This window comes from Diabrotica undecimpunctata, chromosome 3, assembly GCF_040954645.1.
Source record: "Diabrotica undecimpunctata isolate CICGRU chromosome 3, icDiaUnde3, whole genome shotgun sequence".
In the NCBI taxonomy this organism is placed as follows: domain Eukaryota; kingdom Metazoa; phylum Arthropoda; class Insecta; order Coleoptera; family Chrysomelidae; genus Diabrotica; species Diabrotica undecimpunctata.
This window is the reverse complement of record NC_092805.1, coordinates 18,336,500-18,353,099: the sequence shown is the minus strand read 5'-3', so window position 1 is coordinate 18,353,099 and position 16,600 is coordinate 18,336,500. Positions and strand designations below refer to the sequence as shown.

At 31.6% G+C, this 16,600-nt stretch overlaps 1 protein-coding gene across 1 annotated transcript in view; it reads left to right on the top strand.

Annotated features, from left to right (window-relative positions):
- Positions 1-16,600, top strand: part of LOC140435687 (uncharacterized) — a 113,606-nt gene that overhangs the window by 82,877 nt on the left and 14,129 nt on the right. The window contains exons 13-14 of the mRNA XM_072524408.1: positions 12,956-13,046; positions 13,102-13,299. Of these exons, the coding sequence (XP_072380509.1) occupies positions 12,956-13,046; positions 13,102-13,299 (289 nt within the window). The remainder of the gene's footprint in view (positions 1-12,955; positions 13,047-13,101; positions 13,300-16,600) is intronic.

The window sequence follows — 16,600 nt, the reverse complement described above, 5'->3', positions numbered from 1 at the left end:
CAAGATGACATTGAACCTATTAGAATTTCATTAAACGATGACTCTGAAGATGAACTAGATTATGAAAATGAAGATGATTGAAAATTGTTTTTCGGGGGTATTCTTTTCTCAGTAAAGGTAATAAAATATTTAGTTGATCTGGTTGAAATGTAGCACACTTAAATAACTCATTAATCGACATAATTTCAAGTAGTTATATTAGACGTCATTATGCAAAAAATAAAGTTATGAACATTTAATAAATTAGTGCACAATTGAGGCCCCTAGAACACAAGGGGTGTAACGGCCAAAAACAAAGTTTTGAAAAATCTTTGTTCAAAGTTCGATATAAATTTAAAAACCTAGGTAGCACTTTTTCAGTTTTCAGCATGTTTTCAATGACATGTAATTTTTAATGGTGTTATTGTTGTTAATGTAGAAAGTTTGAAGCCAAAAGTACGTGCCTGTTGTTAGATATCAGTTGCTAAGTGATAAGCAACTGCACTTACACCCTTGTGTTCTAGGGGCCTCAATTAAGGGTTTTTTGCAATTATCTCAGTCATTTGTTTATGTATTTTAATTTACAAACTAAAAAATTAAAAAACTGTTTAAGATCTGCAACATTTATTTGAAACATTTTTCCCTAAAATGCACGAGGAACAAAATAGGCAAAAAAATGATTTTTTCCAAACTTCATCTTTCTTTAAAAAATAAACAAAGCAAAATTGGCTGTAATTCTTCAAGGAATTATCATCAGTTATCCCTTATCTACCGTTTAGAACATTAAAAAACCTGTAGAATATTTTTCATATTTTTTTCCCTATTAACTGCGGTATTATGTGTAAAAGCATTTTAGGAATTATTACCATTTATTTCATTCACGAATTTTCTATTAACAACTTTAGCTTACCTAAACATATCTTAGTTTACCGTGAGTTTGGCCCTGCTTATTTTACAAAAGTAGCAAAACTTACAATAGCAGTAGAATTGGCAACGCTGTTATCCTATATCCGTACACTGCCATCTCAACGTGACTTTATCTATAGCATTAGATCTTACTCGGTTCACAGAAGCCGTCAGTTGTAAAAAGATCGTACGGCTTACTGTACATTTTTCATTTATTTATGATACCCAAACTAGGATTTTGGAACTCTGTACCAGCCTGTATCCAAGAGGATGGATACCATATCGCACTCCTGCAAGAAAAGTGACACAAGTCAAAATCATTAATTTAACATTTTTAATTAGATACCAATTTTAATTTAAACTCTTATCTGGAAAAGGTGTGTCCATTTGACACACTTATGGTTATGTTACTGTGTATTTCAAAAAGCACAGTATATTGTCATTTCCTATCTCTTCTAAGGCAATATAAAAGGGAATATTAACATCGGCCATTTAGTAGCCTGTCCGTAGCTAATTTCTGAATGCTTTAGACCTAAAAAAAGAACTATCGGGAAGTTATGTGGTAGAAGTTAATATATTGTTCATATTTTATCCATATAATAACTTTTAATTACAAAATACACACCTAAACTTAACACATTCTTAAAAAAACGTTCTATCCCCGGCCACAAAATAGGGGGCGAGAATGTCTATATTATAGTGCTTTATCATTGCGACATCAAACGTAATATTTTTATGTACGACTCCTATCACAGCTGTAAATTAAATCAGACCCTAACAGGAAAAGTCACATATTGCCAAATAAACAGAAATAAATGAATGTCCATAAATGAACATTAAACAGGAAAAATATCCTAAACCAAAATATGTTTATTTGTCACTTTGAATTCTCACAGCATAAAACAGGAAAAACGTCACAATTCGAAATATTCGGTTTTCCTAAGAAGCAGAGCGACCTTATTCGTCGGCTACCAGGACGCAACTGCAACGTGTCACTATTCTTGATTCAAATGAGGTGAATAACGGAAAAGCACATAACGACACTAGCGATATCTCGGGAGAATTATAAAAAATCAACTTGTAATAATTTTCGGGATTGAAGATTACTCTATTTGGAAAATAATGCGGGCATAAAATGAAATTTTCAGAATTTGGAGTTGTGTCACGTTTCTTCCGGGGGTGCGATATGTTTTTAGCGTCACTTGGTAGTCTCCAAAAACTCGCTGTCATGCAAGCTGTAGTTGACTATTCTTTTCTAGAGTATGCAGCTTAAGTTTCTATGAAATACTCTAATTGTATGCAGATATCGCTTAATATGCGCATGTCGAGTTATGACTCTGAGCTATTTTTTGCTTTTTGTTCGCAGTATTTCCCTATTAGCATGGGTCCTTTTACTATACATTTTGCCATATGTTTAATGTGGTATATTTTCCCACAGAGAGTCATGTTGCCTTCGGATCCAGGTTTTTTGCCGGTCGCTTTTTGACTTTGTCAACTCTGAAACGGAGTATTTTGTAATTGACGCTCTTCTGGCAAGTTCATTAGCTCTTGAATTGTCCTTGTTTCATCTTTTTTAGTACCAGTATGTTCGGGCACCCAGACTAAACTTACTTTATTACTTTTTCTGATTGCCTTTCATACCCTCTAGTCGCTTGATATAATTTTTATAGATATGTCCCTGCAGTTGTTCAGGCACATCTCTATAGCTTAAATTTCCGTTTGAAAGATAGTAGAGTAAAATGTGAACGGGAGCTTATTTATTTTATCCTAAAACTTATTAAACACTCAAGGTAAAGGAACAGCACATTTTTTAAAATCGATTTCGTAAGTAGTGTTTGACTTTGGGTTTTTTCCTTGATATATATCAAAGTTCACCAAATAACTAAAAGCAAAATTCAGAGACCACATTTTATACCCAAATCTGGTGGTTTTGTTCCGAATAAACTATTTACATGAATTCATTTTTTAAAATCGATTTCGTAAGTAGTGTTTGACTTTGGGTTTTTTCCTTGATATATATCAAAGTTCACCAAATACCTAAAAGCAAAATTCAGAAACCACATTTTATACCCAAATCTGGTGGTTTTTTTCCGAATAAACTGTTTACATGAATTCTTGCCAAAGTAATTGATAATAGCCACATCATAATTCAACTTCTGTTCAGGTATCCAGTTGTCCATAAAGGGGCGTTGGAAAAGGCCCATCAGTGGTCGTAGCTTCTACATTTTATCACCATGTACAGGCTGTGTGTTGTCGGCGCAGTGTAAATATTTTAAAATTTGGCGAAATCGATCTCTATTCATAGATTCAGTGACTACAATATTTTCCATATCTTGTTTGGAATCCCAGTAAAACTGCCTTCCAGGTAACTCAGTATATCCTGTAACAATCATAATCGCAATTACACATTTTATTTCTTCGTCAGAAATTTTTGGATCCAATTTATTGCAGAAAAGTGCGTATTTTCGTTGTTTCCTCCACAAGTAGTTCAATTATTTCTCTATCAACAAACATCTCGAATATATCTAAATATTCCAAATCACTATATTTACTATAATCTCCTTTAAGAAAATCTCTGCTCACATTTTCAAAGTCATTTCCAATCCAGAATATTTTTCTGACCCAGAGTGGACGATATTTGAAACTGGCTCAATTCAGGTACGTCGATAAAAGCTCTGGTAGCACGAAGAGGGACTAATTCAGCTACTGGTCAACTGTCGACCGCTTAAATTATCCAGAAATCCGCCACCATCTTTATCACCAGAATTCTCGTCGGTCAAGACATTAGCATCAGGAGACTCCATAAATTAGACAATTATTAACACACAATCAAAACGGCTAGCTTTTTATAACTATCTATAAATACCCTTTTGCAAGTATTTTTTATAACAATTAAAAAAAAAAAGTTTTAATAATACTTATTCTAGACGGATGTTTATGTTCGGAAGATTATAACTGTTACCACAATTTTTAAAATTTAAATAAAACTGCCAAACAGATTTCACGTCGAAGATGTGACCAACAACAAAAACTTTCACTTGCTAAAAGCGTGTTCACAAATAACCAACGCATTCCAGTCAAACCAAAAGGCGTGTTGCCACTTCTAAAATGCGATTGTCTAGCGTTACCGTTCTAATGCTAGTCATTGAGACTTTACCCTATAAATAGATATCTTTTTAATAATAAGCGAAAATTACACAAAAAGCTGCACTAAATTGTTAATTATTAAAATACAACGCCAAAATTTCTGATGAAAACGTATAAATTTTCTTAATATATTTATTTATATTAACGGAAAAACTTGGCTATTGAGATTTCCTGAACACGTTTAAATTTTGACTATTTCTCTGGAGTATAGTTGTAACATTGTTTTAAACAATAGTAGTAATATGTGGAATTTAAGCATATTTCTTTTATGTAATTCGGATACTCTGATCGTGTTTCGAATTATTTTCTTTTTAATTTTTAAGTAGACCTTGAAATAAAATAGAATATGAAATATTTTTATTTACAAGAACCATAAGGATACAATAAATAATTTAAATTAATGATTAAAGTAAACAGTGTCCGACACAAATACAAGAAAAATTATAAAATGTTAATAATTAATGCTTATTTATGGTACATAATTAGTTATAAAACACCTTATTAAAATAAAAAAAGTAGATACAAATTAATGTTTGAAAAACTTTACGATTATATATTTTTTTGAGTAAACAATAAAAAAATGTGAAGGTCTAAACTATCTCATAAGGTATTTAATGCCAAATGTGGTTCATGTTTGTTATCGAAAATTGTTTTAAATGCACACATACATTGCAATTACTATTTTAATGGAAATAAGTCACAATTGAAATTTAAAATAAGTTTATTGACGCTTCAATTTCCACTTTGGAAATCGTTCTCAAAATACAAACATTAATAAAGTAAATCAATTTTGTTTTTTGTTACTTGATGAAAAATTCTTCTAATAATTTAATTTTATCTAACTCATGTTGACAATTCAGACATTCAGACATATATTATACATTTTAAAGCAGACGGCATTAAAAAACATTGGCAATATTGCTGAGCTGCGTTCCTGAGACGACTTTATTGTAAGACAGTTCATTCGATTACATGAAATTAACTTTAACTTGAAAATATCCGTCAGAAAAATCGTAGCATGTGATTCGTCTTTAAAAAGACAACCACATGCCATGATAACAGTAAAATCCTCGTGTTAGTGATTTCATAGTAAATCATGAAGAGAAACCCAGGAAAAAAACCTCATAATACTATTCCGACATGGTAACTATTTGGTGTTACATTTAGTTTATTCTCAGTAAACACCAAACTCTGATTTTATTTGCATTTTTTAAAAAACGTAAATTATGTATCCTCGATATGTTGCTAACTTACTAAAAGAAATATTATCCTTTTATTAACTTGCTCTTTTATTATATGTAACCAGATCCTACTGCATTCTGCCGAAGAATTTGCGACACGATTGGTCTCATTTAGCATAATTAGAGCCGTTTCTTTGATTTTTCTTTTTTTACCATCTGTTTCTTTACTTCTCTACCAGTAATATTGCTTTAAGATGACACAAGAAAATAGCTTCAGAACAATATCTTTGGGATAAAGTCTATGCATAGGCATAATGTAGTTGTCACTGTAACTTTTTGTTTATTTTACATTTATTTATATTTTTAAGTATAATTGACTGTTTACTGTAGTACTGTAGCACTGTTTACGTAGGAAATATAGTTAGCTGGTTAATTAATTAAAAATGTAAAGAAAAATGAAATGTATGTGGGAGTAACGATACCCGAACAGCCCATTGGCACAACTTAACACAATTTTCAGTACCAAGAATTTATTTAAATAAAGAGTTACTCTTTATTGTTCCAATTATAGTTATAGAAACTGTCGGAATGCATTTTTGCTGTACCCATAGTAGGCCAAATTACTACTCTAGTTCTAAATCGTAATGTTGCTGGCGATGGAAGGGATATTGAGCAGACTGTATCGTATAAGTACTTAGGACATGAAATTCGGTAGGGCAGAAATAACCAGACATGTGAGCTATCCCACGACGCATAGGATTAGCCTGGACAGCCTTTGGTTAATTGAACAATATCTTTAAATCGAACCCACCCATATGTATAACAGAAAATCAGTATCTCTCTGAAAGACGAATCCCAAATTAATAAATATATATCGCAAAATAAAAACAACAGGCATTATCGAAGAAATCGCGTCGCTACAATGGAATTGGTCAGTGCACATCTCCAACGGATAGACAAAACGTAATGTCGAGTGAAGGCCAAGACAAGAAGCACTACGGAGCAAAGGATGCTCACCATCAGATTGACCTGAAGCGTATTAGCTATACCTAAGACCGCACAAGACAGAGACGGATGAAAAGAGCTGAAAGAGACCTATGTCCAGCAATGGACGCCTACATGTTGTTGATGATGATAATGATGGTGATAGTAAAGAAATTGATGTTTCGCGTACACTGCGCGGAGATTAATAAATTTCTGAACATTTTCGCAACGCCACCGACCCATTTGTAGAACGTTATAGGAATTTTTGCCTCCATTATGCAAGAAGTAAAGGTTAAAAGTCAAGAAAATGCGTAGGCAATGGGAAATAAAACTCTTAGACTTTAATTTTTTACAACTCTGTTCAACTGTTGTAACATTTTATTTATAATTCAAAACCGTTTTTCTTACAAAAAACTAAACATTTTGTTTTGTAATGTGCATGTTTCATTAAGTATTTATTATAATATAAGCTATTTTTTTTAGTTTACTCTTTATTTTTTTATTTTCTTCAATATACAACGAAATACGCCACTGGCCGTATCTGTGTTTTGGCAATAGCGTCTTGTACCCTATGGAATTGCTTTATTGAAGGCGTAACAAATTACAGTAGTTAAGATTAATCTGCTTGAATAGAACAATGCAAGTCTTTGCGCGATCAACAGTTAAGATTCGTCACGCCATCTTCAATAGAGTTGGTCCTAATAAAACTTTTAGAATATATATATATATATATATATATATATATATATATATATATATGTATATATATATATATATATATATATTTAAGTTATTAAAAAACATCAAGAAGACCGTATAGAACAAGTCATAGAGAAAAACTGTCTCAAATGTACCAAACCGAAACTAGAAAAGAAAAAGATAATAACCTTTAAAAATGAACAAGGACTAATAGGATGGAACAAGGATGTAGTACTAATAGCTGACACGTGGAATGCACTGAATACGATGATTGAGGAGCTACAGACAGAATCCCCAAAAAAGGGACTGAAAATGAAATTTAGCAAAACTAATTTAATGTCAAAAGTCAAAAAAAGATGACAAACCTATGCTAAACTTACAAGGGACAGAGATAGAACACGTAGATGAATATACATATCTGTGTCAAAATGTCAAAGTAAGCATAGAAAATCAGACTACCGAAATAAGCAGACGTATAAAAATGGGACGGACAGCATTTGGAAGACTCTCATATATACTTAAAAATAAAAATATACCTCAAAGACTGTGAACCAAAGTGTTTAATTCCTGTATCCTACCTGTACTTACATATGGAGCTCAAACATGAACATTCACTAATATAAACATGGCGAAGATCAGAAAAACTCAGAGAGCTATAGAACGACAGATGCTGGGTATCTCACTCAAAGATCATAAAACCAATGAAGACATTCGTAATAGAACAAAAGTAAAAGCTGTCGAATAGGCAGCTAAACTGAAATGGAAAAGGGCTGGACATAACGAACGTCTTAAGGATGGCCGATGGAATAAAGAAATCGGGAATTGGCGGCCAAATGAAGCCAAAAGACATATAAAAGGTATTAAAACAACTGCAGGGCCAATGACGTTTTACAAACAACAGAGATGAATGGCGAGAATTTATATATATATATATATATATATATATATATATATATATATATATATATATATATATATATATATATATTTATATATATATACTCGCCTTGCTTGTTATTTACACAGGCTATTAAAAATTTATTTACCATTTATTGTGGTAGTTATTAACAAAATTACAATCTGTTCAAATCTGTTATTACAAAATAAAATAAAAATAAAATAAAGTTGTTTACACACAATCTCTGTAAAAACATTTATTGTGGTGGGTATATATTTTATAATTTAGCTATTACTATTTCCGTATTTAATCAGTTTTGATAAAACTGAGGATATGATTCATTAAGGTATTATTTTCACAAATCTTTGAATTTGGGAAGAACAATTTACTACTTATAATATAAAGATACTCCATATCTAAAATTGACTAAACCGTTAATAAAAAAAAACCGGTCTACAGCAAATTATAACTGACTCAAGGTTGTCCGAATAGTGAAAATGTAAAGTTGCCTCCATATATCTATGGTCCGTCGGCAAATTTAAACAATTACCACCTTTAGTCCAGATAAATTAAGATATTTTTTACCACAAAAAATGAGATGTTTCAACCAAAAATATTCTTCAAATATAATGTATAGAATAATTTTAAATTCTGTTTTCGCTATAGGAGTAAATAGGATATAGAGAGAAAATTCAAATTAAGTACATCGGAAAACAATTTTGCATCATTATGACGACTTTGTTTTGATATTCAGATTCTTAATTAGCTGAGTAGTATATTAGATGGTTTCTAAACCCAAAACCAAAAAAAAAAATCCTGTCACCCAAAAAAAGAAATCCTGTCAAGAATCGAACAAGCGAGGAAAACACTCATGAACATGAAAATAGTTTTTACAAGATCAGACCTTGGTCTACAGCTTAGAATTCAAATGATCAGATGTTACGTTTTCTCTGTTTTGCTGTATGGCTGTGAAAGTTGGACAATGGACTCTGAAATAGAAAAAATAATAGATGCCTTTGAGATGTATATATACAGTGATGAGTGTCTTACCACCCGGCAAAATAGCGGAAAGGATAGAAGACAGATTAAGTTGTGAGATAGTACGTGATAAAGCTAATTTTTAGACGTGGCTATTTTACTTTAGTCATAATTATACGGATGACCTCGAAAATATTTTATTTTAATAATTTTTGATGTTAGAATAAATGATTGAATAAATTAAGATATATTATAGTAAAAAACATTAATTAGTAGCGATTTTAAATTATAAATCTTTAAGTTTATTTAATAATAAAAATAACTCAACTGAAATATTTGACTAAATTAAAGGTAATTATGTTCTGTCCGAAAACAATTATTGTATGTGGACTTGGTGTAATAGTTAGAGACGTGGTCTATTGACAAGAAGATTGGGGTTTAATTCACACCAAGGATAAAATTTTTGTTTGACTCAATCAAAAAATAATAGAAAATATGTTACATATTGGGTAACAAGTTCTCGAAAAACTCATTATTTACAATTTATTCTTATTCCAATGTTATAAAATAGAAATACAAAATAATTCAAATTCAATTCCAGTTTTACAGTCTTCAGTTGTTAATTCAAAATAATCCGGCGAATCTCAGCATTAATATCAATTCCTCTGTACAGGTAGATTTACAGTTCTCTGTCCTCTGTACAGTTTATTTTTGTAGAATTTTTACTTATTTAAACATTCTTTAAACGTTCTTTTAATTTTGAAGAATTTTTACTTTATTTTCGAAGTACAACGATACTGTTTTTTCAATAAGATATTTATGTTTAACTTTAAACACTTCTAATACTAGTAACGAGTGACATAAATGTTTAGTGATTCAAAGCAAAACGATCTCTGCATAATTTCAAATCATTCTCTAAACGTCTGCGACGTCTGTGTCGCAGTATCAAATTTTTACCACTAAGCCACGAAGGATTGATAATTATTCTGTGACAAGAGTGTATAAAACTCCTCAAATCATAGTAGAAATTATTCTTGGTTAATAATTTAAAACTTTAGATTAAATAATCACTATTAATTAAATTATTTTATTCACATTTTTGCTTTATTGTGGTCAATCAGTTTTTACTTTATGCCAAATTAAAAATGGAAATACGTCACACATACGAATTATAACCGAGGTGATTTAGCTCGAAGCTAACGTCTAAAGGTGTGAGACTATCGATAGTGGTAATGTAATGTAATGTAAATTATAGGTTTCTACCGATTATTTCTCACCTCTACGAGTTTCACCTCTTTTTATTTCACAAGGTAACTGTGTTTTCTATCTCTTACGTTAAAAAGCCGGGTGGTAAGACACTCATCACTGTATACAGACGAATGTTGAGAATTCCATGGGTACAAAAAGTTACTAATGTTGAGGTACTTCGTCGCACATGTAAACAAAAAGAATTACTAAGAATAATCAAAGACAGAAAAATACAGTATTTGGGTCATGTGTTGAGAGGTAAAAGATATGAATTACTCCAAATCATATTGGAAGGTAAAGTGCCGGACAAAAGATCAGTTGGAAGACGCTAGAACTCGTGGCTGACAGACCTGAGGAGATGCTTTTACCGCTCATCCACACAAATCTTTCGTGCAGCAGTTTCCAAAGCTACAATTTCCATTTGGATCGCCAACCTTCGAACGGAGAAAGCGCAATAAGAGCAGAAGAAAAGAAAATCCTTTATTTCATGGCCCATAATTTTCCCTTATGCGCAGAAGTTAACATTCCATGTTGATATTTGTAATAATCGATTGGTAATATTTTGATATAGTTTTCGCTAGTGGCAGCATAAAATGCAATGTAACTTTTCATCCAAAATCTTGACCTCATACTAACATAACCAATCAACTTTGCTCTCATGATGATGTCTATAAAAGAGATATTTTGGGGATTTTCACTTAAAACTGTTGACTGAAAAATTAATGGGAGACTAATTTTTCAATAACTGCTCGATCATCGTAGACTCGTTAGGGGTCAGGAAATAGGTACGTACCATGCATCGAGTTAGAATCTATGGAGAAGCTATGAGCATATTAACGTGTATATTAAAACGGCGTCAGAAGGTGTGGTTAGCGATCATACCAATATGGCGGTGGGATCAAGGCCGGACTCAATAGTATTAAAACTACTATACAATTATTATTAGTTGTTATTATTACTACTATACAATTAGTATTAGTAATAAACTATGACTTATTAAATCAAAATTAAAGGGTTGCCTTTGGGTAGCTATTAAAAAATCATGTAACAATCATGATATAAACTATATTCACTAACTGCACGAGTATAAAAAATGTAGGAAACAAATTGATTAAAAGTGTAGCGTAATAAATGACACTGTTAGGCTGTGGAGAAGTGTGCTTAATGGAAGATGGAAAATGCTCTGACCATTGGCAGCACGGTTACACAAATAAGGGTACTACGCTATGGGCTTCAGTCTGGTAGAGGTATCTGGGTTGGTGTTCGACAGAGCTAGACTACAAGAGATTCGCGAGTGAGATAAATACACGAAAGAGAAGAATGTTTTGGGCACCACCCTATTTTTGAAGGAATAAAGAAACCTTGTAAATACGAGAATGGATAGAAAATTGGATAAGAGCAATAACGTTAAAGATATAAAGTGACGGGAACGGAAAGAAAATAAGACAAAAACAATACGAGAAAGATACAGATGATTCCCAGACGGGAACAAAAAGAGTAGGAAAGATATATCCCGCTGTAAACACTAAAAGTACGACATATATACATAATATATAAAGAATAATTAATACAATCAAATAACAATTTGTACCTGAAAGAGATAATAATATAAATAATATTTTAAAGGGTAAAATAAATATACGGTATGAAATAAAAGAAATACGTTCGTTTTACAACTTATGTATTTGATAACTTCAAATTAACTGAACGCTGTTCAAAATTCGTTACAAAGTTGGCCAAAAAAAAGTTCAATTAACAAAGTTCGAAAAATTATTATTAAACAAACAATAATGAATATCTGCCGAATATCACAATCGTAATATTGTGTAGAAATAACAAAATTATGTTACCGAATTTAATATTGAACTTTAAGATATTTAGATTTAAGATATTTGAATACTCTCAAGAATATCATGCAAAAAATATCTTGGAATTTGATTCTGTTAAGGTTTAATTATATACAATTACTAATAAATAAGACAAAAATACATACTCGTATATACTTATACAAGTAAATATTATTAAGAATTATTCTTCGGCTTTTTATGTTATCAATTGTCCATCGTCAAAGTGACAAATTTAGAATGATAAGACGATAAACCACTAAACTGGAGTCGGTGGTATCTCCGATCATAAAACTTCCGGTTTTTGGTTGATTTGAGATGAAACCTAAAAATACAATGATATGCATCACTAAGCGTTAATAACAAATTTATATTTTAAATAACAAATATGATTAATGAACTCAAAAATATTATAAAAAGCATAGAAATTGTTCATTAATATCTTTATATTCTGTGTATTCAATAGTTCCATTTTATTGGAAGTGGATGTTTTAATTGCTATTTTGTAAATTTTTCAAAATATTCAATAATGACTTTTTTATTGATACTATTAATTTTTTCTCTGAAGTACGAGCCATTACTTTGTTTACATATTTGTATACTAACCTAAGAAACGTTATTCCTGAAGATTTTTTATCAACATTGCTACTGCTACTGCAGCTACGTTGAGAACAAGAAACTATTATTATGCACTATCACAATATAATATTACAGTTACTATAAAGGTATTAAAACTAAAAAATATTCTAAAAACAACAAACGTAAACAATCATACACGATCTGACACAACGATCATAACAATGCCACACAGTGGCCGAAGTGAGGTTGTTTTTAGTCACGTGATGTCCTCTCCATAAATTCTAACTCGATGGTACCATGTAAAAGTCACGTTGGTATTTGAGCATGGGAAGGTATTACAATGGATTTCTACACCTATAGGATGTAGAGTTATTTTGATATATCAAATTATGACATTGAATTCTGTAGCCTTTTCGGAATTGATTTTTCTCTTTTTTATATCTTTGTTTAACTGCAGTAATTAAATTTTTTAACATTTTAATAAAAATATTAAATTTATTGTTTTATTTCAGTTGGTACTTAGCAATCCAAAACACTCTACTAAAAGTTTTGTATACAATTTTATTCACGAATGGTTAGGTACAGGCCTCTTAACTGCTGATGGTAGGTTGACATTATATTTTTATATACTTTGTTATTTATTATATGTTTGTTTAAGGAGAGAAATGGTTCAAAAGAAGAAAGATTATAACACCAGCGTTCCATTTCAGTATACTACAAGAATTTGTGGAACTTTTTAATAACGAGACGGAAAGTCTCGTTAACAATTTAAATAAATTGTGTCATCAGGCATACGTTGATGTCGTACAACCTCTAACGGAGTTTGCGTTAAATTCTATTGGAGGTAAGTTGGAAGGTAATAAGACTAATATTTTGTAATATGTCGAAAATAATTTACAATAGTTATTTCCATAATTATCTAGCCAATAACTATAGCGGTATGCTTATATAAACTTTAATATCACAATTTAAAATACCAAATGAGGAGATTTCAACGAGGAGACTGAGAAAACGACTGTCTCTGAAACCGAGAAATCTAAAGTTGAAGAATAATTCGATGAATGAATAGGCATACAGGCCATTAGAGAGAATAATAAGGAGAAAAATATATTTTGTCCATCGCCTTAGTTATGCGTTCTTTTAGAATCCGTTTGAGTAGATATTTTTTAATTTATGTTAAATAATAGCACATAGATTTTGCAAATATATATGAGAAATGGACAAATATCAGAGATGTAACTAAATAAAATTTATTAGAAGGTTGAAAAAGACGTAAACATTCCTTTTATTAAATCCTTTTGCGCGCGTCATGGACGTTGCTTGAGGTTCTCTCAGTGAGATTATGTTCTTATGACCAGCTTTGAAAGCATAAAACCACTTTTTTTCTGCCATTTGGGATTCTTTATTAAAATTATGTGGTATTTGATTTCTCTCAAAGATTTGAAATGCAAGCCGTTGAACATCATTGATCTTAAGACCAGACATCAACGTTTCCATTTTTTTTGGTAACACACTGCCTCGGCCAAAAGCCTTCGTTTCTTCATGTGCCTTGACATTAGACCCCTTAAGGTGACGAAGCAAGGTAGGCTTATGGACTCCATACTACCTGCAGCATTCATTTAATCCCATGTCTCCATTAAGTAATGTTTGAAGAGCCCCGCCCACGTATTCCACAAGTCCCATATTTTCTTTTGGGAATCTAAAATACACAGGGACGGTGTGTGTTATTTATTTATTTTTGAAAATAAGTAGGTCTTAAATACCCAATGCTATCTAAAATTGTACAGGTACAATATAAGCAACTCGGCGTAGTACAATATGGGAAACTTGCACTTTATGTGAATAAACTACGATTCCTAACCTAAAAATTGTCCGACAAAAGAAAACAACTCAGTTTTATACACCTAAATACATACTTTTCTTGTATTTATGAATAAAAATGGTTTGCACATAACTTTACAGATGCTGTAACCTTACATGTGGAACTAGAAAACTATACTGAAACACCATGAAATACAAAAAATTCAATAAAACAAAATTTACAAATGTGAACCTTGTAAAACTTTAGCACTCAACTCTACGTAGTAACTACCTAGTTCCACTAAACGACATAAGAGCGCTCTGGCTTCTTCATAAAAGATAAATACAGCGTTGGTACAATATTGGCGCCGGTACAATTTCGGCTAATTTTCCCTAATTATCTTTTAAATTGCCTCGTATAACTGCAAAACTTGTGTTCCAACTCTTACCTAAATAATTTTTTTCGGATCTCTTATGACAAATGGGTAATTGGACTTCCTCAGGATAAGACGGGTAGGTGAGTAGGTTTGGAAAACTTGGTAGGATATGGTGGGTATTTAAGAGAGAATCAAGGCTTGCGTATGACAGTGTCGCATCTCTGATGTAGGTCTGCCCTCCACCCACTATAAAATACCGGTACCTCTGAATAATTGCTGAATTTTATCAAAACATTGTAAAAAGTATTGCAATCATGGGCTGAACAAGTCACTTTCACGCCTTTTCGGAAGTAAGAGTGAATAAGTTTTATGTGTTTTTCTATGTTAAACACCAATATTTTAATTTAATTTTAAAAAACCTTAAACAAATTACCTGTAAAAAAAATCTATAGGATTATAAACAAACTATATTGACAATTTTAATCTGTAGTTCACGTCATTCAGAATGATGACTGAAGTACCGACAAGCCATATAAATATGTGATTCCATGATGAAGTTCATCTTAATCACGTTATTTTATAGTTATATACAATTTTAGTAACTGTTGTTACTTTCTGCACATATGATGGACTTTATATAAAATATGAGGACATCAGAAAGTGAGTCTAGGTATATACGTTCAGTATACAACACGCTGGTTTCACTCCTTCGATTTAAATATGTAATTAAGAAATACAAAAGAAATAAGCAAGTAGACTATAGTGAAATATACAGCAAGAAAAATAAAGGAACAAATCTCATATACATATTTAATTCTAACTGATCCATTTCTACAAAACTAAAATATGCCATGTGACAAAACATACTATTAACAATAGAATTTACGAATGCAATTGCTAGTTTATTGTTTCGTTTAGCGCTGCGTTTCCCAAATGGTGTGTAGCGACCTGGTACCGGGCCCCGAAAGCAAAATGCTCGGTCGCCTCGACTCTCCGTTTTACATCTTGCTTTTTAAGACCGCGCTCTGACTAACGCCACCGCTTTTATTTAATCTGCTTCTTTTATTCCATTCAGTTTAAGCTTGGTGTCAAGCCAGAGAGTGTGTATTTTTCGTGCAGATTGATTACGTTGAATTTGACGATGGATAAATTTGTTATAAAACAAAGTACAAGTTCTAAGACTTGCATAAACAGACCGTCGAGTGATCTGCGGCCGGGTACAAGTTCTAAGAGCGTCAATAATAATAGACAGTCGAGTAACGTCCATCCAGAGGCAGGTACGAGTGGTAATTACAAACGGCCCCTCGATGCGCAATCTACAACTGTCACAAAAAAGAAGAGGGAGTCATGGACCAGGCAATATTCTGAAGATTACCTACAGTTCGGTTTTGTGAAGTCTTTCAAATGAGTCTATGAAACCTTCAAAATTAAAGCACTTGGAATTGAAGCACAAGGAGAATACAGTGGTATTTTAAGCCACTAGATTTTTATATAAATAAAAAGAGAATTAATAGCTACCAAAAAGTCTATATCTTTGAATTTTTCTCAGGACGCTCAATCTGAAAACCTTGTACTGGCTTCTTATAAAATATCAAAATTAATTGCTGAAATCGGTTATATTCACACAATTGCCGAGAAATTAATAGTTCCAGCAATGAAAATGGTAGCATCTCAGATAAGTTATAAAAAGCAGGAAAAGCAAGTGAATTTGGTGGCTATGCCAAGTAACACAGTGAAGCGTAGGATTGTGGAGATGACAGATAGTATTGAAGAAACTATTATAGGTTACTTAAAGGAGTGTAACGATTTTTGCTTGCAAAATTGATGAAAGTACAGAAAGATAATGCGAATCTAATGTGTTTTGTAAGAAACGATTTTGAAAATACTATTCAAGAAGAATTTCTAGTTTGTAAATCTCTGTAAACAACAACAATAGCTGAAGAATTATTTAATCTGATTGATAGCTACATTAATGACAAT